We start from the raw sequence: 25,880 nt of genomic DNA on the forward strand, positions 1-25,880 counted from the left end.
GTTTTCTATGTTCATAGTCATGAAGACCATTGAGAAATCTCAGGCCCAATTCGCAGGAAAACACTAAAAATGTTTTTGTTTCCTCCTTCAGGATGAGATCATTCATGATGAACACTGCTCAGCATGCAAACGGGGCAACAATTTACAGCTCTGTGGAACATGCCCGAGAGCTTACCACTTAGCCTGCTTAGGATCACCAGTGAAAATAGCACCAAACAGAGTCTGGATGTGTCCAAAGTGCCAACAGAAAGTAAGTTGACCTCAAAATTGGTCTACATTAGCTGATGTTTTGGTTTCAGTCCTATTTGGACAGTTATATGGTCTAAAAGTATCTCACGCAAACTGTTGTAAGTGGAGAAGGTCCTTGGACACTACTCAATTTGCATCCCCCAACACTCTACATTCTCAAGCCAAAGCACCACTCAAGAGTCAAAGACTGATGTCATGACGTTTGGGAATGGATTCTACACCTTGAGGTCTACTACTCATGCCTCGAAACAGGGTTTGGCAACAAGATTGCTCCTCAAAGGTTCTTGGTTGGCCAAGGACTTGAAGGTCCATCTCATCTGAGATCATGAATGCATCATAGACATGGAATAAAATCCAACCTTCTTGTGTTCTTCTATCCTGCTTGAGTTCATAGCTTTCCTATTGGACTCTTTGGGTCAATGCATCTTCCGAGATACTATGATGGTTACTTTATGTTCAAATCGAGATTTTCTGTATTTTTACGATTCGTTTTTTTCCTTTGTTTATTAATTTATAGGTATTAAAGAAAGAAACAGTGCCATGGAGCGGGGCCCTCGCTATCGTTCAGTCATACGTGACACATAAATCCGGTGGGGACCTTTTACATCATGACTATATTAAATTGGGCTTATAAGGTCTTACGGGAGACCAACAACCTCATAGTCACGTTGTAATATCTAGGTGACTACATGTAGACTACATGAGGTTTCCAACCTGTGGCTTTCTAGATGTTCTTCTCACCTCCAAGTTTACTGGGAGTTCTGCTGTTCGGATGTTGACTTGATCCACAACTCTTGACTCTTATTTCTTGACTCATAGTAAAAGAAGAAGAGAAGAGGAAACTGTTGAAGAAGGGCAATGAACTAAAGAATGAACAGAGACAGCTTGAAGACCAAGAAAGGCTCCTGAGCAATGCTATAAAGGTCAGAGTTCACTGGAAATATTCCATGTTGGGGGTCATGGACACTAATAATATGGTTCGGGAAAACTAACGGAGAGTCCTACGTATGCATGGCCACCTCTCCACTTGGTCATTTCATAGAATCGGGGATGAAACAGATAAGACGCACCTCTATCAGGACCCCCATCCCTCATCCATGCAGAATGGAGATGACACCGCGCATGCGTGCTATACTTCATTAGACCTCCTTGTAGGAGGATGGTCAGGGTAGCCCAAAAGTGGGATTGGTATCTATGAGGTATTTATGACATATCCTGTGAAATCCTTGTCCTAGGCCTGGTCAAGCATCTATGGGAGAGCTGAAAATAATTTTTTTTGGACCCAGATGGAAGAGCTGCACCTGCGCAGCCACCTCCTTATAATACTAGGGGTTAGGGGTATTCTACTACATCTATTTGCTACTAATTAGAGATGAGCTGCCCAATGTTTCCATTCGGGTTAGGGATTTCAGGTGTGCCCTGCCCGACCCAGACAGACTGCCAGGATTGGTGGCCAAACAGCCAATCTGGCAAACTAGCAACTAGCCATGGCTACGTCCCTTTGGCCAATCACAGTCATGGCTAGTAGCTAAGGGGTGTCATTTTTTAAAATGTCATTATATAGTGGAAAAAAATCTAAGGATTTTTCATTTTTATTCTTTCTAGTTTTATTATACTTTTTCTTATTGTTATTTTTATAGTGGAAAAAAATACAAGTATTTTACGTTTTTATCATTTCTAGTTTTATTTTTTAGCATTATACCATATACAGTCGTGTATAAGCAAAAAAAATGTGCAGAAAAATCTCACCTCGGCTTATACACGAGTCAAGTAAAAAAAAGGACTTACATACTCACCTTCTGGCGTCCCAGATGCTTGTCATGGCATCTCGATGCTCGTCCCGGATCCTCTTCTGTCTTCTTTCCACTGTAACAGCCGGCAGAGAAGCGGCCATGCGATCTGTCGGCCGGCGCACACTATGATGCGGCCGCTGGTGACGTCATAGTATGCGCCGGCTGTTACAGTGGAATGAAGACAGAAGAGGATCCGCAACGAGCATCGGGGGCGCCAGAAAGTGAGTATGTAAGTTATATACTAAAGGGGGCTGGCTGTAGAGTAAAGGGGGCTGGCTGTCTATATACTTAAGGGGGCTGGCTATATACTACTGAGGGCTGGCTATATACTACATGGGGGTGGCTGGCTTTATACTTAAGGGGGCTGGCTGGCTATATACTACTGAAGGCAGGCTATATACTACTGGGGGCTGGCAGGCTATATACAACGGGGGGCTGGCAGGCTATATACTACTGGGGGCTGGCAGGCTATATACAACAGGGGGCTGGCAGGCTATATACTACAGGGGCTGGTAGGCTTTATACTAGTAGGGGCTAGCTATATACTACAGGGGGCTGGCAGGCTATATACTGGGGAGGCTGTGACCAATGCATTTCCCACCCTCTGCTTATACTCAAGTCAATAGGTTTTCCCAGTTTTTGATGGTAAAATTTGGGGCCTCGGCTTATACTCGGGTCGGCTTGTACTTAAGTATATACGGTAATTATGTAGCATGAAATAAAATAATAAAAAAGTTATAATACTACAAAAAAAAACATAGAAAGATGATTTCAAATAGATCGAGAGATCAGTCGATTAATCGATCGATAAAAAATTTACTGTTGAAAAAAATAGAGGTTCTAGTGGTTCTCCTGCTATAAGATCGGACTGATCGATGCCTATCGGTGATTTTTTTTCCCCCGGGGGTTGTGTGTAGTCCATTCATATAACATCATATTTTATTCTTTCCCTATGTGACAGAAATGCGTAGAGCGGAAGAATAGCTTGCTGGCCCAGCAGAGAGGAACCCAGTCGTCTTTGGAACGTCTCAAAACTCTTATTAGACTGATCCAGAGTGAACAGATGCTTCAGGTTACCATGACGACCACCGCCACCGCTTCATTGCTAACCGTCCCTTGGATCAAACCATCATCTGCCCCCCCTACCATTCACAAAGGCGGCCTGCAGCAGTCCCAGAGTAACAACTGACACCGGCAGATGGAACAATAACTTTAAGCAAATTTTTGCCAAGAAGGAGAACGGAAAGAACAATCTGTTTTTGTGTTTATTTTTTTTTCCCCGACGGATGAGGAGGAAAAAAAAAACAAAAAAAACAAACAACAAATATGGCGGCAATAGCGACCTGCGTCAACCGCCGACACCTTCAGTGCTTATGAGGTTTTTTTTTCACTCCATTTTTACGTTGGCCTTAAAAAAAAAAAATTTTACGAGGGGGAAAAAAAACAAAATTCAAAAATTTATAAAAAAAAAAAAAAAAACTTTGCGAAAGGGCCAAAACGAAGCAAGTACCATAAAGACGTGTGGATGGGTTCCTGTTCATTCGTTCATTCGTCGACAGGAAGGAAATATCGTTATTTTGTGAGAGAGAGAGATGCGGAGAGGAAAAAAAAATGTATGAAAATTTTTTCGTTGCTGTTATTTTTGGACTATTTTAAAGCCCAATCAAAATCTGCCACATGTATTCAGGTTTTATTTCTCAACGGGGCTATTGAAAAGGGTTATGTAAGTAAAAAAAAAAACAAAAAAAACTCAGAGCCTTCAAACAAATGCTGAATTTTTTGCTGAATTTGTTTTTTTTTTTAATTTTTTTTTAAATATTTTTTTTTCCACCCAGTATTACTACAGTTGAAAAAACAAAAAAATGTTGAATAAACTAATTTCTAGTGGGACATTGAAGTATTTTCACGCCACTGCTTGTGAATACGCGTTATCCAGGTACGACTGTACGACTCCTCCGTTTATTTTGCAGGTTCTTTGAAGCTTATTTTGCTATCGATGTATTTTCTCATTGAAATTTTTTTTTTTTTTTTTAAAGATTTAAAGATGACAAAGTTGGGTAACTTTGGTCGGTTCATTTATTTACACTTTGGTATATGAAGAAAAAAAAAAAGAACATTTTTTTACGAATATTTTTTTTAATTTTTTAATTTTATTTTATTTCGCCAGTACAGACAATATGCCAAAAAACTTTACCTTTTTTGTACGGCATTTTTATTGTAAAATATTGTAATGTGAAAGGAACAATATGCGTTTTTTTTTTTTAATTTTATGCTTGCAGAAGTATCTGCTATATGGTACAGGAAAAAAAAAAACTGCCTCAAGTGGAGTTTTTCATATCTGATAATATCATGCTGTTTTTGAATTATGATTTTTTTTATGAATTTTTTTTAAAATTAGAATATAGATGTGGATATGGGGTACAGGGGGGAGACATTATTTTTAAAAAACTCAGCTTCTAAAAATAAATGTTACAATTAATTCATCTATTTATTTCACTAGATAGTCTTTCTGAAAGGGGAGGAGCCAGCTTAGCCTAGCGTCTTAATAGGTCTCATAATTCTGTGGACTCCACGGGGATGAAAAATACGCAATGGTTCACCTTAAACATAGATTTCTATGTGTATTTCCTTATGTGTATTTTTTTTTTTTTTTTACATTTATTAAAGGGGGGTTTTTTAGCTCCCAAATGACCCCACAAACAAAATCATCATTGTATAGGGCACTTTATAAGCTTTCCAGACATACCTTTCTTGTGTCTCAGCAATCTGTCGTTTTTGGGGAAATTCGCTTTTAATTTCTATGCAAATTCGTTTCTCGGGGGCTATGAGGGCGGAGCCATAACTGCTGGTGCTCTCGTTTTCTTTTATAAACGCCTTATTTCTATTTGAGATGTCACTTACTGTGTAAAGGAGAAGAATGGACAGCACAGAAAGAAGAAATCAGAAAGACCACTGGCCTGAGCTCCGCCTCCAGAGCACCAAGAAGCTAATTTACATAAAAACAAAAGTGCATTTTTATCGAAAATGACAAATATTTAGGAAACAATAAAGCTATGTCTGTAGAGTGTATAAAGTGCCCTATACAATGCTGGTTTTACTTGTGGAGTGTTTTGGTAGCTGGTTCACTCCCTTTAAGGAAAAAAAATCAAAATGCGTTGGCACCTTTAAAAAAAAAAATCGTTTTTTATTATAATTTTACAATTTATTTTTATTTTTTTATTTTTTTTTGCCTTACCTGAAAAAGTTGGCCGTTACATATCAGTGTTAATTTTTTTTTTTTATTATAAATTTTATTTAATGTTTTATTTTTTTATACAATGTCATCCTAAAGTGGTGTAAACCTTTGTACTCAGAATTTATATTACTCATTCCGACGTGTCAAATTTTTTTTTTTTTTTTTTTATACCGGACTTTGAGATACATGAATATTTTAGGCTGCTTCTATCATATCACACGAATCTCATATTGAGAGAATAATAATAAAATTAAAAAAAAAAAAAAACATAAAACACAGGCAGCTCCGCTGTACATCTGCATATCATATCATGTGAATGTCTTGCAAAAAAAAATAAATAAATAAAAAAAATTAGGGGTTGATGGTCAAAAAATTGTCCCTGCCACCATTCTCACACAACTCCGGGAGAAACTGTGCAGTACTATACAAATCTATTTTAATACAATTAACCGCGGGTTGACCAAGATTTTATATTCTTTTACTGATGAACAAATAAAAACAAAACTTGACTTAAAAAAATAATAATAATAATAATAAAAAACACAGTTGGTAATTTTACGCCAATTTCCGCATTCAGATACAGCTTGCAATGTAGTTTTTTAGGTTGAAAAAGGGTTTTTTAAGTTATTTTATTGGGGAATAAATTTTACGACGCGCAGATAGAAAAGAAAATAATGAAAAATTAAAAACGTTGAGCGGGTGTACGAAGACATGTATCGGACTGTTACGAAAAAAAAAGTAGTATTATTTATTTTGGTTTAATTTAAAGGGACAGTCCATTTAGTGTGCATAGAAAAAAAAAGTGTTTGTCCTAAATATTCCAATGTAGTTTTACTTCTCTATGATGCATTAAAACTTGATTGACAATTTAATGGTGTTTGTGTATGAATAATTTGATGTCATCGAGAGTGGGCTTGACCAAAAATGCGGGGGCGTGATCAAAAATTCATGTGACCTCTGTGATGAACATACAAAGAAACCAAATGACAGACATGGAGTGCCTACAAATCTGTACTTCCATAGAAGACTTGTGTAATGCTTTATTTAGCCTGCGGGGAAGCTGTTGGGGATCTGAACACTGATTACAGATGGTTTCCTCCAAAAGGACTCTCGAGAATGTGCTACAGATCCTTGGTATAGGTAAAGTCATCAACAGATCTCCTCCATCTTTGCTGATCTCAGGGTTTAGATATATTATTAATCTTCGATGTTCCGGATGGTTATGGTGGGTAATGTTGATGGTGGCCAAAGATAAACCCTTGGTGATGAGTTAGAAGATGCTCTTTAAGGTAGTAGAGGTCTTCTTCTACTTAATGGCACTTGATTTGGTTGGTAAATCTGACTGTGACTTGAGGAGACACTAGACCTTTCTGCCTACTGGTCCAAACGTGGTTCTATCTGCATAGCCAGAGCCATTTCTGGGAAAGGGACACTCAAGAAATGTGCTGCAGATCCTTGGTATGGGTAAAGGCATCAACAAGCATGAAAATTCAAAAGATCTCCTCCATCTTTGCCGATCTCAGGGCTTAGATAGATTATTAATCTTCCATGTTCTGGATGGTCATGGTGGGTAATGTTGATGTTGGCCAAAGATAAGCCCTTGGTGATGAGTTAGAAGATGCTCTTTAAGTTTCTAAAGGTCCTCGTCTACTTGATGGTACTTGATTTGGTTGGTAAATCTGACTGTGACTTGAGGAGACACTAGACCTTTCTGCCTACGGGTCCAAAAGTGGTTCTATCTGCATAGCCAGAGCCATTTCTGGGAAAGGGACACTCAAGAAATGTGCTACAGATCCTTGGTATGGGTAAAGGCATCAACAAGCATGAAAATTCAAAAGATCTCCTCCATCTTTGCCGATCTCAAGGCTTAGATATATTATTAATCTTCGATGTTCTGGATGGTCATGGTGGGTAATGTTGATGTTGGCCAAAGATAAGCCCTTGGTGATGAGTTAGAAGATGCTCTTTAAGGTAGTAGAGGTCTTCTTCTACTTGATGGTACTTGATTTGGTTGGTAAATCTGAATGTGACTTGAGGAGACACTAGACCTTTCTGCGCAAGGGTCCAAATGGGGTTCTATCTGCATAGCCAGGGCCATTTCTGGGAAAGGGACACTCAAGAAATGGGCTACAGATCCTTGGTATAAATAAAGGCATCAACAAGCATGGAAATATAACAGATCTCCTCCATCTTTGCAGATCTCAAGGCTTAGATATATTATTAATCTTCCATGTTCCGGATGGTCACGGGGGGGGTTGTGTTGATGTTCGCCAAAGATAAACCCTTGGTGATGAGTTAGAAGATGCTCTTTAAGGTAGTAGAGGTCTTCTTCTACTTAATGGTACTTGATTTGGTTGGTAAATCTGACTGTGACTTGAGGAGACACTAGAGCTTTCTGCCTACGGGTCCAAAAGTGGTTCTATCTGCATAGCCAGAGCCATTTCTAGGAAAAGGACTCTCGAGAAATGTGCTACAGATCCTTGGTATAGATAAAGGCATAAACAAGCATGGAAATACAACAGTTCTCCACCATCTTTGCCGATCTCAGGGCTTAGATATATTATTAATCTTCGATGTTCTGGATGGTCATGGTGGATAGTGTTGATGTTGGCCAAAGATAAACCCTTGGTGATGAGTTAGAAGATGCTCTTTAAGGTAGTAGAGGTCTTCTTCTACTCAATGGTACTTGATGTGGTTGGTAAATCTGACTGTGACTTGAGGAGACACTAGACCTTTCTGCCTAAGGGTCCAAAAGTGGTTCTATCTGCGTAGCCCGGGCCATTTCTAGGAATGGGACTCTTGAGAAATGTGCTGCAGATCCATGGTATAAATAAAGGCATCAACAAGCATGGAAATACAACAGATCTCCTCCATCTTTGCAGATCTCAGGGTTTAGATATATTATTAATCTTCGATGTTCCGGATGGTCATGGTGGGTAATGTTGATGGTGGCCAAAGATAAACCCTTGGTGATGAGTTTGAAGATGCTCTTTAAGGTTGGAAAGGTCCTCTTCTACTTGATGGTACTTGATTTGGTTGGTAAATCTGACTGTGACTTGAGGAGACACTAGAGCTTTCTGCCTACTGGTCCAAACGTGGTTCTATCTGCATAGCCTTGGCCATTTCTAGGAAAGGGACACTCGAAAAATGTGCTACAGATCCTTGGTATAGGTAAAGGCATCAACAAGCATGGAAATGCAACAGATCTCCTCCATCTTTGCAGATCTCAGGGCTTAGATATATTATTATTCTTCGATGTTCCGGATGGTCATGGTGGATAGTGTTGATGTTGGCCAAAGATAAACCCTTGGTGATGAGTTTGAAGATGCTCTTTAAGACTGGAAAGGTCTTCTTCTACTTGATGGTACTTGACTTGATTGGTAAATCTGACTCTCACTTTATGAGACACTAGACCTTTCTGCCACAAAAGAAGTCATCAATATACCTACATGGTAGGTGAATAGATATATATTGGGTGGCTATGGTATGTCATAGATTTTGTTTTGAGGTTCAGTAGCTTCAAGTAACAACATAGGCCTTGGTGATGTCTCCGGAACAAGTTCTCAGTCTCTATATCTTAAGAGAATTCATTTACCATCTTGAGAACTTTATAAAATCTAAAATGACCCTACTTGATTTAGGGTAAGTGGAGCTACTTGGGTAGGCTCCTAACTCTGGTCAAGGACTTCATTGCCAAGGCTCCGGTTCGGCAGAAGCCTGGTTGTGGAACACTATGATAAGTCTTGTATAATGGTATGGTCCATGTGATGTCCACTATCTACGGGCTCTTTCAGACGACTGTGGTTGATCTGCGAAACATGTACTGTACAGTATCCAGTTTCACAATCTGACCACAGACTGAGGATGGGAATCCGAACTTGATAGTTATATATTATGCAAGTAGTCCCTTCCCTAGAATAGTGCATGAAAGTCCATGAAACAGGACCACTGCAATCATGGACTGACCATGTGTCAAGCTTCTGGGGAAGTGAACCCCCTGGACCACCGAGGACGATGACACAAGCCGACACTTGGGACTGGAGTCTAAGTGGCACCTGGTTCAGGGTCTGGGACGGAGCAGGAGGTCAGAGCAGGCAGCGGACCAGGGTCTCAACGGGGAATCCAATCGCAAGCACTAGGCACAGGACAAAGCTTTCTCGATGGCATATAGCATGAAGGGAATGCTGGGAGATGCCGGGCTTTATCTATTTCCTGAAAAGGGCCAACACCAATTAGCGGTGCGCTGGCGATTTAAATCTTCTGAAGCCAGCCCGTGCGCGCCCTAGGAGACAGGAACATGCGCGCACGGCAGCCAGGTGGGAATCAGGAATGAGGAGAGACCAGACAGAGTGGACAGGCACTGGGGCACACTGAGGATCACTGAGCCCGCGACCCAAGACGTGGTTTGCAGGAGCATCCATGACACCATGGTTGTCTGAAACAGGTAACTGAGGTGAGAAGAGTCATATTTGTCTGACTTTGGGGGGAGATTTTTTCTATAGGTAAACGGGGGAGATTTCAACTAAAAGAGGAAATTCTAGAAAGGACATTTAATCCCAGACATGAGGGGGTAGTAGTTTAGCAGGGTTAAAATCTGGTGTTAGGTTCCCTTTAATGATGTAAAGGCATAACAATATATAAAAGAACTAAAACATCAAAAATTGTAAAAAAAATGGTAACAATAGAATGAAGCCACAATCGGCACAAGTTTACTTCCCTTTCGGCAAGGGGGGGGGGGGGTTGCACTCGCTTTATCACCGAAAACAAAACAGCCTCTTCCTCACTTTGTTTTTTGCTCGACCAACAGAGACCAAAGAATTTTTAAAAAAAAGGTAAAATAAAAAAGTCAGCAGTAGCGCGTAGCTGCCCGGTCCTCCGCGACGTCGATGTATTCATTAAAACAATCTCGATAAAACCGTCTTTAATGAAAATCAAAAACATTTATAATCTTAACCTCAAAAAGAAACTCGGCACTCGGCTAACAGACAGCAGCCAATTACAGCGCCCGGCGGGGGGTCTCCATAATTAATGGGGATTCGAGAAGATGTAGACTTACGCCCGGCTTTAATCTCGGAAAATATTTTCAGTTTTTTTTTTTACTATGCTCTGGAGGGGTCACAGGAAGCGGCCGCCGTCTGGGAGCAAGTTTTTGTAGATATGGTTTTTATTGTTTTGAACTTTTTATCATTGTTTTGGGAGGAGGTTTTATTAAAAAAATTAATTCCCGGATGCTTAATCTTAAAATAAAAAAAATAAAAAAATGGGAAAAAAAAAATTCACCTCATTGGGATTCGCTCTGGAAATTGAATTTCAAAAGGGCCAATTTTCTGCCCTGTTTATCATTCCATTTCCAGACTTGTCCTTCTGTCCGTCGAATAATTACGCCTTGTGTTGGCAGATGAAAGGGCGGCGCCGGGCACGGGATGAGCCCCCCTATTCCAGGCTGACTGGGCAATTTTTAAAAAAATTTTTTTTACACTTTATATTTTGATTTGTTTTACGACAGTTTTTTTTTCCAATGTTTTTAGGGGTTTTTTTTCAAATTTTTTTCTAATGTTTTTAGTTTTTTTTTTTTTTTTGAGTGATTACAGAAGCTCCGACGTATACCCATTGGCATATACTGGCAGACGGCGGCTGACCAGTATACGTTGCGTCTTTGCGTTGCGTTACGTCTTTCCATCCTGCTCCCTCCTTTTGAGCGGAGACAATAATAGCCTATGGGGAGCGGATGCAACGTATTTCATCCCTCCTCAAGGATCAGTAAGTGGATACGTCGCTCAGCAGGATAGAGGACACCAGTGGGGTCAATGTCCATATTAGGACAATGACATCACTGGGGAAACACCCCGTACATTGGCTGCAGCTAATCACCAGCTCATGCCGATGTTCACTCCTTCCCCCGATTTCAGGGGTGAGGGTCACTGGGCGACGTATCCCCTTGTAAAAGCATACAGTGGGATAAGCCTGTTCCATATGTTGTGACGACATGTCGGAATCCTCCCCGTGACTCCGCCCTAACTACTGCTATGACCCTGTCAATCATGATGGTGGTCCCCAAACTACCAGACATTTTGCCTTTCCATTCATGAACTATGAGACTGATGAAGATAGCTGAGCACTGTACTCAACTTACCTATTTTCATTGGTGGTTAGAAGGGGTCTTAGCGGTGAAGCTCCCAGTCATTGGACGCTCATTGCATATCTTGTGGGTGTGATAAGTTGTAATTTAGGGTCAACCAAAGCCAGGGCCACTGTGCCAGTTATATTTAGGGGCTCCGGCCTCCTGATATATCCGGTAACCAGTGTGCAGTTCTATGCCAGTTCCTGGTGTAGGCTACAGCTACTCCACCACCAGGCACGGTCCCCTACATGCCCCTCCACTTGCCATAGAAGTGACTTAAAGGACATCTACCACCAGGATGAAGGATTGTAAACCAAGCACACTTACATACTGGTGTGTGCCCCCTCTGAGGGGATCTGCTCTTCTTTTCGCTTCTTAAACCTTAGTTTTAACTAAAGAACATTCTTAAAAACATGCTCCTTAAGTGTTTATGAAGCCTGGAGCCCCTCAGACTCATTTACATAATTATTAAAGCCTTTTTTCTTAAAAACAAGGACATAGTAAGCTTAAATAAGCAGATCCTGGCAGAGGGGGAACAAACCAGTATGTCAGTGTGCTTGGTTTACAATCCTTCATCCTGGTGGTAGATTTCCTTTAAGGTGAGAAATAGTTACAATTCCTGACCGTGTGCCGGGAATTGTGACTATTTCAGGGCTTGTTTGCCAGAAAACTGTAAAAATCCTACCCATTGATGGGCGATCTTTTGGGGGGTAATTAGATCACTGTAAATTGTACCCCCATACCCCAGAAACTACACACGCATGGACAAAAGTTTTTGGGCTGGATATGATTAAAATTTGGAGAAGCTCAAGTGATTTGGAGGCCTTTCTATGATATAGGACCTCATCCTGTGTGCGATTACAGTGCATGTTAGTGGGGTCAAAATGGAACTTGGACTCTGAGAGGAACCATAATTTTGTCTCTTTGTTCAGAATGTTAATGTTTCTCTTGCTGACCCATAGATTCCAGACGTCTTGTCCTGCAGGCAATTGTTACAGAGGTCCCATCTGCTGCAGGTCCCGGGCTATATCACTGCTGTGGGGACGTTCATGGCCTACATGGCACCATATGTTATGCTACAGACATTGAGGACTCGACCTTCTTATATCTATGTCCTGGATTTTATATCGATGGTTGATGTACCCCATACACCCAGTTGGCACAGGATGCCCCTCCCACCTATATAATGGGTGCCTATAGGGTACAAACACCACCACCATATCAATATCCTAAGAGCTTCATCCAGTCTACATATCATTGCTGGGTTTTTGGAACCTAGTCAGGACCTTGGTTGGAGGCCGGGGAGTTTCAAACTCTAGTTGTCCATGGTCAATGGCGTCCACCTTAGTAGAAGTCCTCCTATGGTCCTAGTATAGTATTCTTCAGTGGAGCCTAAGGTTCTGTTTCTTATAAGGTTCTGTTTTCTCATCCTGCTTAGTGTCCATCATGGCAGCTTTTCCAACGAGCCATAATGGAGACATGGAAAATGGAGCTTCTAATAGGCAGCTGGTTGAGGACCTACTGTGTCACCGATTTGGCTACTCCAAAAACCACCCAAAATAAATACTTACTTAAAATCTATGATTAAAAAGCATCGACCCTTTCCCTAAATGGTTCCTTTTTTGTGGCTGAAATGTTAAAAAATGTTCAAAAATTCTTATATGCAAATCTGTGAGGCTGAAGAGAATTCCTGAGGATAGGGTTAGATGTAGGTGGAGACAGTGGCTTTGTGTGACTCGGCTTTGCTACATCATTAACCACTCCCTCAGGAAGAAGACGATGGCTATAGGAAGAGAAATCAACCTACTCCTCATGACTCCCCGAGGAATTCTCTTCAGCGAGGTTAGCAGTGTCATTGAGGGGGTGGGGCAGCTTGACTGTAAACAGCAGCTCCCCACCTTCATGACTCGACCTCCAAAGAGTCTTTTTTTTAAATTATAGTGGCTCTAATACCATGGATAGAGGTGTATGAAGACATCTAAAAGGTACTTTCTGTGGTTTGTAGGGGGTTCCCTTGTGACAGGTTCTCTTTAAAAGACTTATTTGATGGTCACCCTTTCACCTCTAACCTAACGTAGACTCCAGATAAGACCTGCTAAGTAAATACTGACCCCAGATTACCCTAATATAGAATGTAGGCCGGACCACCTAATCTAATCCAGATTCCAACGAAGACTCTGTAGGTATCTGCTTGACCTCATTCCTGAAGATCCCTACATTCCATGGCACCACCGGCATGGACCATATCCCGGCACCCGGTGGCTTCTCGGAGTGAAGAGAACTATAATAAGTATCTAGGACCAGGGGGGCTGTAGGAATATTATAGCCCCTACAAGTCTGGAGTCACTTCCTACATCTGGTACTAGAATTACCATTCTTGGCGAGTGGAGGATGTGTCCATTCTACCTGCTTTCAGGACCTTTGGAGGACCTTCAAAGGTCCTGAAATGTCTCTTGTGTATTGAGAGCAGGAACAGATGTATGAGGATTTTGTGGGTGAAGGTCCTTCTCAGTATAAAATTTGATGGTGGTTTGGGTGGCCATGGACCTCCCAGGAGGCTTTGGCCTTGGGATACCTCAGTAACAATGGAAGACAATCCTACATTCTGAGATTCCGGGATTCCCGTTTCCCCAATATTCATAGAGATAAGTCAAGTATGATACATTCGGATAATATTCCTTATCTCTGGTGTCGGAGTCTTGACTGATCGTCGGCGATGTAATTAAGAGATCATCTCGTAGATGAACGTCACGTGTTGTCACGCAATGCGACGCTTAGAGATTTCCTAATTATGCTTGATGGACTTACATACCCTGAACGAGTATCAAAGTCTACCCGCAAATTATTTGATCAGTTTATGGCAACTATATCATTAAGATCATTGTCAAAATCCCACACGGATGCGGATGTCACCATGGAAACCACTATTATTATTATAAGCTAAGCCCGTTTTGATGATTCCACATTTATACAGACTCATCATGATTGACATGAAAGGGGTTTAGATTAGATTACAAGAGACAAGGCTGATTTCTTAAGAAACAGCGCCACCCTCATGCACAGGCTGTGTGTGGTATTGCAGATAAGCTTTAGTCATTGAATTGAAATACCACACAGAACCTGTGAGCAAGAATTGTATCTTTTGTAATTATACCAAGTACTTAAAGGAAATCTCCAATCATGGTAAACCAGGGACATTACTCACAGATCCAGGCACCGTGACTGTGGTATCTTCTTATATGTGTTATCTATGGCCTCAACAATTACAATTATGCTAATGAGCCAGAAGTTCCCCAGGGACTGCTACCTGAGCCCCTCTGTGCTGTAACTTCACAGCCTGTTACACTGTCTCCCCCTCTCTCTGCCTGCTGTAATATTACACAGTCGGAGGGGGGGGGGGGTGCTACTGTACAGTGTGTAAGTCTGTGAAGCTATAGCACAGAGGGGCTCTGTTAACACCCCCATCACTGAGACCCCCCACTGATCAGCAAGTTAGGCCCTAACACCGGACAACCCCTTTAAGTATTGTAATTTCTTTAAGTATCTCTAGGTGTAACCTTAAATATAGTTGGTACTATAAGTATCCTAAGTACCCTAAACATTCTAACACATGTTATGTTTACTGTATCTCTCTCTCTGTCTGTCTTTGACTGTCTCTCTCTGTCTGTCTCTCTCAGTCTGTCTTTGACTTGCTCCCTCTGTCTGTTTTCGACTGTCTCTCTCTGACTGCCTCTGTCTGTCTTTGACTTGCTCTCTCTCTCTGTTTTCGACTGCCTCTCTCTGTCTGTCTTGGACTGTCTCTATCTCTGTGTCTGTGTTTGACTGTCTCTCTCTGTCTGTCTTTGACTGTGTCTCTATAACTGTCTCTTTGTCTGACATTGACTGTCTCCCTCTGTCTCTCTCTGCCTCTCTCTTACTGTCTGTCTTTGGCTCTCTCTCTGTTTTTGACTGTCTCTGTCTGTCTTTGACTGTCTCTCTCAGTCTATATTTGACATGCTCTCTCTGTCCGTTTTCAACTGTCTCTCTCTGACTGCCTCTCTCTGTCTGTCTTGGACTGTCTCTATCTCTTTGTGTTTGACTGTCTCTCTCTGTCTGTCTTTGACTGTGTCTCTCTAACTGTCTCTGTCTCTTTGTCTGACATTGACTGTCTCCCTCGGACTGTCTCTCTCTGACTCTCTCTCATTGTCTGTCTTTGACTGTTTCTCTCTCTCTCTCTCTCCCCATATTATCTCACACCTAAGCTGTCTTATACTTATTATATAGTATATATTATACTATAGTAACCAATCAAAGCTCAGAGCTCATATTTATAACAAGTGGGAGAATAGCAACTACTAATAGCAACACAAAACTTATCTCCCATCAACCCCTCTGTGTAGCGCTACCCAGAGATCCTTCGTCTCTTTTACTTTATGTAACCAAATTAGCCCACACACCAGGGGTACATCTGCCACAATGCAGGTTGAGGCACTCGCCTCAGGCGGCACCCCCTTCTAAATAAGGGCGGCAAAATTTTGTGAGATTTTACTGAACCCCCCTGGTGCCATTTTCATTGCGATTCTGTGGGTTGTACATGGAGACACATAGGTCTAAACTGTAGATTTTATTTCTTCTGTACTATTTACAGAAGTTGATTCCAATTTTATTCTCGAAACAAGTTGACAAAAAAGTATAAACACCCTCTAAATGATCAAACCTGTCCGCCGCTCCAGGATCATCACGACATTGGAAGCATTTTTCTCAAAAACATTAGTAAACACAATGACATTTTTGAGAAGCGCTCTTGGCTCCGATGTATCCGAGGCTCCTGTTGATATTTTGGATTTTCCTCCCGGGTGACGTCCCGCCTCTCTTTGTGTGGACGCGCCTCCCGCTGTCTGTGCAGGTTTTGTTTAGCGCGAGATAATTAACGTTAACTATCCTATAATTACGCTGTAATGGCTTCTTTTGGGCCATTTCTCCGCAGGTTTTTGATTGATGCAGTTAAAACAATATTGAGCGATGTCTGGGCATCAGGACGCCGGCAAAACAATGGAGGTTCATGTCTACACGTTCCGGGAGCCTCCGGAGCTGGCGCTCACTGCGGCACAATCTCACTTCAGTTTCCCAGCCCATATGGTAGATAACAAACCAAAGAAACCAAAAAATACCCGGAATTTTTTTACCTTATGTGACAGATCCAGGATCCAAGTCAGGTTTTATCCCAGGAAAGATGTGTAATTACACCTGTCCGTTGAGTTGTTAGTAGCAGCAGGACTGTGAAACATGGATTTATATTCCAGGATTATAGTGCTAGGGTTGAGTCCTCACACTGCTGTGCTCTGTGCTTTGCTGCAGCCTGTGTCAGGTTTTATGCCAGGAGATATGTGTAATCACCCCCCGTCCGTTGTGTTGTTAGTAGCAGCGGAACTGTGAAACATGGAGTTATATTCCAGGATTATAGTGCTGGGGGATGAGTCCTCACACTGCTGTGCTCTGTGTTCCCTGTAGCCAGTGTCAGGTTTTATGCCAGGAGAGATGTGTAATTACACCCGTCCGTTGGGTTGTTAGTAGCAGCGGGACTGTGAAACATGGAGTTATATTCCAGGATTATAGTGCTGGGGGTGTCTCCTCACACTGCTGTGCTCTGTGTTCCCTGCAGCCAGAGATGTGTAATCACACCCGTCCATTGTGTTGTTAGTAGCAGCAGGACTGTGAAACATGGATTTATATTCCAGGATTATAGTGCTGGGGGATGAGTCCTCACACTGCTGTGCTCTGTGTTCCCTGCAGCCAGTGTCAGGTTTTATCCCAGGAGAGAGAGGTAATCATACCTGTCCGTTCTGTTGTTATTAGCAGCGGGACTGTGAAACATGGAGTTATATTCCAGGATTATAGTGTTGGGGGTGTCTCCACACACTGCTGTGATCTGTGTTCCCTGCAGCTAGGGTCGGATTTTATCCCAGGAGGGATTTGTAATCACACCCGTCCATTGTGTTGTAAGTAGCAGCAGGACTGTGAAACATGGATTTAAATTCCAGAATTATAGTGCTGGGGGTGTCTCCTCACACTGCTGTGCTCTGTGCTTTGCTGCAGCCAGTGTCAGGTTTTATGCTAGGAGAGATGTGTAATCACACCCGTCCGTTGTGTTGTTAGTAGCAGCGGGACTGTGAAACATGGATTTGTATTGTAGGATTATAGTGCTGGGGGTTGTCCTCACACTCTTAACACTCTGAATAAAGATACTGAACATTTCCCAGCCCATTTGGTAGAAAATAACAAAGAAACCAAAAAAAATACCCTAAAGATTTTAATTGAGACATTTTTTTAAAAAAAGATACAGAATCATGGACCTGTTCTTGTTACCACTTCCTACTAAAAAATTTCTACACTGATTAAATGGAAACCATCAGCAAGTTTGACCAATGTCCTGGGGAGCTGTGTAATCACACTTTGTGTATGTTGTTAGTAGCAGCCAGATTCACACTGCTGTGCTCTGTGTACCCTGCAGCCAGTGTCAGGTTTTATTCCTGAAGAGATGTGTAATCATATCTTTGTGTATTGTTGTTTAATAGCTGCAGGACTGTGAAATATGGATTTAGATTCTAGGATTATTGTGCTTGGGGGTGTGTCCTCACACTGCTGTGCTCTGTGTTCCCTGCATCCAGTGTCAGGTTTTATTCCAGGAGAGATAGGTTATCATACCCGTCCGTTGTGTTGTTATTAGCAGCGGGACTGTGAAACATGGAGTTATATTCCAGGATTATAGTGCTGGGGTTGAGTCCTCACACTGCTGTGCTCTGTGTTCCCTGCATCCAGTGTCAGGTTTTATGCCAGGAGAGATAGGTAGTCATACCTTTGTGTGTGTGTTTAATAGCAGCAAAACTGAAATATGGCTTTATATTCTAGGATTATTGTGCTTGGGGGTGTGTCCTCACACTGCTGTGCTCTTAGCTCTCCGAATTAAGCTACACCACAGCCCCTTTTGCGGATATGAATTTTAGCTGAACTCTACAGCAGTAACTTAAAGCAGAGGTGATGGGCTGTGGTGCAATCCTACGCAGAGAGCAAAGAGCACAGCAGTGTGAGGACACATCTCCATTGCTCCAATCCTGGAAAATGAATCAATTTTTCACAGTCCTGCTGCTACTAACAACATACATAAAAGGTATGATAACAAATGGGACAAGAGAGTACTACATGGTCAAGTCGGTTGACTGATCCCTTTAAGTTTTTAACCCATTGCTTGGGAGATGTCCCCTTCTAGGTAGCAGTGATTCTCCCATGTAATGCATATGGCTTTGGCAGCCTACGTGTAACACAATGAGAGGCGCTTTCTTCTCTCCGTCTTTCATCTCTCATCCAATCTATTGTCTTTGATGTGTTTTCCCGGAGAAAATCAAGTGTGGCATGAAACAGTCGTTCTGTGAGCAGAAACCCGTAGACTTCACAGCGCCGCGAGTGAGCGGATGCTTAATAATGCATCGTGGACTTAACAAAATGATGAAAACCGCATTTCATAACATAATAAATACATCCCTTTAATAAAGCGTCAGCCCTGGTTATGCTGGCATCATGTTGAGTGATCACTCACCGCACCTAATCGAGCATCTGGATATCATAACAAATTACAGATCAAAATTATGCAGAAAAAAACCCAAAATCTGGACTTAAAGTGGAATTTTCACCACTTCTGCTTGCTCTAACTCTCGCCCTCCTTTAATACCCGTAGCTCCCCTGATTCAAATGCAGTTGGAACTTTTTCTCTAGCCCTCACCATTCCCGAACAATCAGTGATAATCTTTCCTACTGTCAAATGGGCAGAGCCAAACGGAGCCCCCCTGGCAAAACAGGATGTAATTTGCATATTGTAGCAAAACTAACATAACTGATATCTCAGGAATGGTAAGGGCTAGGAAAAAAATTCCAACTGCACTGGAATCAGTGGATTGACACCTGTTGAAGGATGTTGAGATTTAGAGTTGGTGGAATGTGCACCCATTACCCTTCTCAGGAGGGACACCGTTCTAGTATCATGGATCCCATGATACCATAGCATACCCTCCTCATTCCACATTAGGGAAGGGGTTATAGTGGCCATTCAATGATCACAATTCATTATGGAATGTGACCGGGGCAATAGAGGATGGTCTACAAAGGGTGACCTATAGCAAGAAGGAACAAGCCCTCTGTTAAATCATATGGACATGATAGAAGGGGTTTAAGATACCCTCTACGAACCGAAATGATGAGTTGTGCTCCTATTTACCATAAAAACTGAGCATTGAGCCACCCAGTCTTCCCAATGATACAGACACCACACAACAAAGCCTCCAGTATAAGACACGTTGATGTGATATATCATTATCGTCAAGGGTAGTACCAGTGGGGTAACTTGAAGCTGGGCCAGGCCTAAGTACAAAATATGTGCCAGAGCCCCAAATATATATTATTTATAGTACTATGTATTGTTTTCTCAGGATAGGTGAAGTACACCATATAGGCCCCCTAGTCATCTGTGCACCCCCTCAAGTTACACTCCTTGATATTACCATAGACCATGAAAGGTTTTGGCCCTAGAGTTGTCTTCAGATTAATCACCCACAAGAAAGAAGGCCATGAAGGAGTCCAGAGGTTTTTTTGGTGAAGTAGGCCCAAGAGGACTGGTCACCATGAACCTGCTGCCAATAATGTCCAAAAACATCTCTAAACCTCAAGTTCCTTGTGCCTAAGAGTCTGTTGATATCACCTTTTTTTGGTTTTTGCCCATGGTTTCTTTAGAACAGATGTACACAATCCTTAGCCTATCTACCCAAGCCTTAGACCAGTGGTTCTTAACCTCATTTGAGGTACCGAACCCACCAGTTTCATATGAACATTTACCGAAGCCTTCTTTAGTGATAAATCAAATATGTGTGTATCTTGACCTCCATAGCGGAGGTTCTACCAAACCCCTGAGACCAACTCACCGAACCCCCAGGGTTCAATAGAACCCCGGTTAAGAACCACTGCCTTAGACTAAAACCACAAAACCAAAAACATGGGTCACTTGTTTTTGGTTTGATACTTGATGGTTCCTCAACAACCACCTCTTGGGTATCTTGTTGTTGGGGACTTGGTGTCATCTTGAAGTCTACATTGCTGCTCTGTTTTGGTGAAGGCAGCCAAGTACAATGTCCAGTTGTCCTCATCGGTGTCCCATGCTTGACCAAATGTAGGAGGTTATGATTCTACAACAACCACCTCTTGGATATCTTGTTGTTGGGGACTCAGTGTCCTGATCTTGAAGTCTACATTGCTGCTCTGTTTTGGTGAAGATAGCCGAGTACAATGTCCAGTTGTCCTCATCGGTGTCCCATGGACATATGCTTGACCAATATAGAGGTTATGATTCTACAACAAGCTGGTAAGATAATACAACATAACTTTTTTGACAAAACAGTCCTTCAAAAAGTTTCATCAAGTATCATCTATTATTTTCTACTTAAAATATTACCCATTCAATATCTCCCCAGAGATAAATCCTCACAGCGGGCCGGTAGAACACTATTACGACGTGGGACTCAACGTCAATGGAGAACTGGTGCCGAGATTCCGCCTCATTGGTAGAAATGTAGAGCGTGTTGGCGGACACGTCGTGGCGGAGCCTTCCACTGTAATCACTTTCTCGATAGCCGACGAGATGATCTGAAAATTGTCTTTTGATGCCTGGAAGATGGTTTTTTTTTTCGAAGGAGTTGGTGGAGGAGGAGAGACGCGATTGCACAATTATCATTTGTAAAGAGAAACTGTTATCAGAGACTCTGCGGGGGGCGACCGACACGGCTCCTCTCTCCCTCACAGTGCTGCAAACATGAATCTTCACGGTAAAAAAAAAAAAATCTCCTTGAATAATGTATGAGAGTTTACTCAATTCCATCCATCGGCAGTGCTCGAGGGAAGTTCTTGAAAGGATTTGGATTCCTTTAAGTCACTTTTTGAAAACAAGGCTTTGTAACGGAACCTTTAAGCCAGACTTGGTCAATTTAACGACCTCAACTTTTTGATTTTTTGATTTTTACTCTTCAGCTGGCTGCATCATTCGGAATGCGGCCAATAGATGTCAAATAGTCAAACACGCTCCTCTCCAATCAGCAAATTGACTTCCCTAACAACCAATCCGACAAACTGATGTTCCTAACATCTAGCCATGACAATGGTGTCCCCAATCCACCAATATGTCCAGGCCCTGAACGCTAAACCGGACCATCAGGTCATCTCATCTCTACTCCTGACCAACACGTCATCTGTTGGGAACAGGAATGGGTTGATGATTAGGGCTTATCTACCCGAAACCAAAAAGACTCAACATGTAGAAGTTCAACAAGCCTGATCTTTTTCTCATCAACAATTGTCTACTGGTCCACCACCTTACACTTTAGATGGTTCATAGGTCAAAAAATGTCAATTTTGACAGATTTTGGTCAACGTTTGGCCATAAAAAAAAGATGTCAACTTTCTGGCAGATGGGGCCAAGCCCAACAAATGAATCGAAGAGGTCTACAAAAAGTTTCCGACCATTGACCCAACCAATTCATAAAAGTTAATTTCATCATATCTTGGACAGAAGAAGTCATCTTACCTGGTGGCCTTGGTTCTGTTACAGGTTTCTCCTTTGGTTTTTAAAACCTTCCCTTGTTGGGTCTCACCTAAAATGGCCCCGGTTAGGGAAGCTTCTGACAAGTCACAGACACCCTCCTCCACTGCACTGAACTTGGATTGTGTCCCTTCAGTGGATGAAGACATCACAACGTATCCCACACGAGAAGAATTTTTGCCCTTAGCCAAGGTTAGGTCTAGTGTTGATGTCTCTTCTGTTCCACAAACCTACTTTGAATAGACTATATAGCCACAGGTCACTGTCTCCATCAAAGTCACAACACTCATCTTCTGCTGCTGTCAAAAGCGCCTTCTTCTGATTCATCTCAGGAGACCAGAGATCTCAGGATACTTTTGATCAGGACACATACTCATACTGTCCATGTGGTCCTGCCCAGATGGACCTTTGAGTGGAAAGGTCACTGCCTCCTACAAAATCGACACACTCTTCTCCTGTATCGCCTCCCTAATTCTATAGGTCGTCTTAACTTACATCGTAACACTGACTCAAACTAAATAACCAAGCAGGTCACTGCCCCCTTCAATAACCAGCACACTCCTCCTCTGCTGCCATCATATTTCGAGATCTCCACCGTTGGCTGCTTAGGATCTGATTGGTCGTGTGATCTGAAATTCTTACCCAGTCACATATAGTGACTTAGGAAAGAAGGGATGATCCCAAACAAGGTCAACCCTTAAAGGGATTTTTTAAGGTAACAAATATTGATAACCTATAGTAAGCACTGGTGATTGGTGGGGATCCAACAACCAGCGCCCCCCAAGATCAGATATTTTCAGTAGACATATACACATGGGATGGGGGAGGGTGTAGCAGAGTCCAAACAATCCATCATGGAAAGGGTTAAATAAAATAAGAAGTCCGATTTAGCTCTCGTTTTCAGTACGCAGCAGATTCTCTGTAAGGCAAATCATGTCGTTAGCAGCGGGCGATACTAGATGTCACATGGGTAACAGCCTTGTTTTCAGTTTCTACCGCCACCTACTGGATCCATGGGGTATAGCACATAAAAAATGAAATGCTCCTTCCATGTTAGGAGTAAATGTAATAACAAGTACTTAAAGGGGTCTTCCCCTTTCCCTTCTGCTAATCACGGATGGTCCCGGCAGTCAAATTCCTGCACGATCAGACATCTATTTCTTATGAAAAAAATTTCTTTATGGGAAAAACCCCTTTAAAAAAAAAAAAATTCCTTTAAATTTAGCAGGAAAATCAGGAATTTTTTTTCTTAACTTTTAAAAACTTCTCAAATTTGCACCTGCTGTCCTGCTACTTGTTTTCCATACATAAATCCATATTATCGGCTTTGTGCAGCGGTTGGGTCCCGAGTTCGAATCCTGCCATTGGTAACATCTGTATGGAATTTTTTTAAAAAAATGTAATTTTTAAAAAAAATGTAATTTTTTTTTTTATAAAAAAGTGGGCTGTGCCGGGCATGACCAAACTTACTATTACTTGCACAAGAAAATTGGGGCATATTATAGCTGAAATCCATGCCAATCCCTAGACAGTATAGAATTCAGCTCCACGTCCTCCCCAAACACGCTCAAAAATACTAGAAAAATTTTATTTTGCGCGGCTGTTTATATAAGACTTTTTATTTTTTTCTTTAGATTTGGGTGCAGTACCTATCGGAGCCTGCAGGTGTCCCCGTAGTAATCACTCTCACTACACACAATATCATAGAAGACAAATTTCAAAGAAATATATTAAACTGTATAATAGACAAATGTAACGAGGTCAATGGCCACCACCAGTGCAGACAAAAAAAGGGGGAGGAGTTTCCCACTGCAACCAATCCAATCACATCTTGTATAATCTGACCTGTAGCTAAAAATCTAAAGTGAACTCCAATTGGTCTGAAGGCCCAAATTTGTTGGAGCTATAAAATTTCAATGGACACCCAAAAAAAAAAAAAGTTAAATAAAATATTAAAAAGGGCTTGTAACGGGATATTAAATATGTGACCTTTTAGGGTTAAAATTTTTGTAACATAAAAAGTTCATCTCAGATTGACATGAATTTTTTTTGGTAACTTTCTTAAAGGCAAAGTAAAGTCTCTCCAGGGACGGTCTTGGAGTTGAATATTTGTTGGTAGTATTCGATCATCAGTTCGGTAAACATGTTCACGGGGACCAGAGCGTTGATTGAAGGAGCGCCCTCCTGTGGCCAGGCTAAATTCACTCCGAATACACAGGCCAGGTTGGAAGCAGTCATCTTGTTGGAAATGTTCTCCATAGAAACCTTGAGATAAAAGAGAGAAAATTTAGAGTTAAAAATATCAAATTGTTGGGAATCCAACACACAGAGCCCCCGCCAAAGATTAGAAATTGTTACTAGATCATAGATCGAGGATAGTACAGGAAGTAGACAGCTCTACTTCCTGTGTAGTGGTCAGAGCTGGTTACTGCAGGTCAGCTCTCATTCGTTTGAATGGGAAATACGTTTAGGGAATCCAAACCTTAGCAAATTTATTCTATATATACTTAACAGCACATCTCCAGATTAAAGGTAGTGGAGGCTCCTGAGCAAAATCTGGTGGGGGTCCATCCCACAATTTTTTTCAATACACCCAGGTATTGCATATATATCCAGCACCCCTCAGTAATACATATATACAGCCCCCTAGTAATACATTTATACAATTCCCCATTAATACATTTATACAAACCTCCATTAAAACATATGGCCCCACTTAATACATATATACAGCCCCCATTACATATATATAGCCCCCTTGTAATACATATATACAGCCCCCATTATATATATATATAGCCCCCTTGTAATACATATATACACCCCCCCTTATATATTTATAGCCCCCTTGTAATACATATATACAGCCCCCATTATATATATATAGCCCCCTTGTAATACATATATACAGCCCCCATTATATATATATAGCCCCCTTGTAATACATATATACAGCCCCCATTATATATATAGCCCCCTTGTAATACATATATACAGCCCCCATTATATATATATAGCCCCCTTGTAATACATATATACAGCCCCCATTATATATATATAGCCCCCATTATATATATATATATATAGCCCCCTTGTAATACATATATACAGCCCCCATTATATATATATAGCCCCCTTGTAATACATATATACAGCCCCCATTATATATATATAACCCCCTTGTAATACATATATACAGCCCCCATTATATATATATATATAGCCCCCTTGTAATACATATATACAGCCCCCATTATATATATATAGCCCCTTTGTAATACATATATACAGCCCCCATTATATATATATAGCCCCCTTGTAATACATATATACAGCCCCCATTATATATATATAGCCCCCATTATATATATATAGCCCCCTTGTAATACATATATACAGCCCCAATTATATATATATATATAGCCCCCTTGTAATACATATATACAGCCCCCATTATATATATATAGCCCCCTTGTAATACATATATACAGCCCCCATTATATATATTTAGCCCCCTTTGTAATACATATATACAGCCCCCATTATATATATATAGCCCCCTTTGTAATACATATGTACAGCCCCCATTATATATATATAGCCCCCTTGTAATACATATATACTGCCCCCATTATATATATATATATATATAGCCCCCTTGTAATACATATATATAGCCCCCTTGTAATACATATATACAGCCCCCATTATATATATATAGCCCCCTTGTAATACATATATACAGCCCCCATTATATATATATAGCCCCCTTGTAATACATATATACAGCCCCCATTATATATATATATAGCCCCCTTTGTAATACATATATACAGCCCCCATTATATATATATAGCCCCCTTGTAA

At 41.3% G+C, this 25,880-nt stretch overlaps 2 protein-coding genes across 7 annotated transcripts in view; one reads left to right on the plus strand and one right to left on the minus strand.

Moving 5' to 3' along the window:
• Positions 1–6,149, plus strand: part of PHF21B (PHD finger protein 21B) — a 103,770-nt gene extending 97,621 nt beyond the window's left edge. For all 5 annotated transcript variants that reach the window (XM_072145318.1, XM_072145320.1, XM_072145321.1 and 2 more), the window contains 4 exons: positions 92–250; positions 767–839; positions 1,069–1,172; positions 3,004–6,149. In XM_072145318.1, coding sequence (XP_072001419.1) covers positions 92–250; positions 767–839; positions 1,069–1,172; positions 3,004–3,231 — 564 coding nt within the window. In that variant the 3' untranslated portion in view covers positions 3,232–6,149. The remainder of the gene's footprint in view (positions 1–91; positions 251–766; positions 840–1,068; positions 1,173–3,003) is intronic.
• Positions 6,150–23,587: 17,438 nt separating this feature from the next.
• Positions 23,588–25,880, minus strand: part of ARHGAP8 (Rho GTPase activating protein 8) — a 104,675-nt gene continuing 102,382 nt past the window's right edge. For both annotated transcript variants that reach the window (XM_072145329.1, XM_072145323.1), the window contains one exon: positions 23,588–24,278. In XM_072145329.1, coding sequence (XP_072001430.1) covers positions 24,075–24,278 — 204 coding nt within the window. In that variant the 3' untranslated portion in view covers positions 23,588–24,074. The remainder of the gene's footprint in view (positions 24,279–25,880) is intronic.

Source organism: Engystomops pustulosus, chromosome 4 (genome assembly GCF_040894005.1).
Source record: "Engystomops pustulosus chromosome 4, aEngPut4.maternal, whole genome shotgun sequence".
Classification (NCBI taxonomy): Eukaryota; Metazoa; Chordata; class Amphibia; order Anura; family Leptodactylidae; genus Engystomops; species Engystomops pustulosus.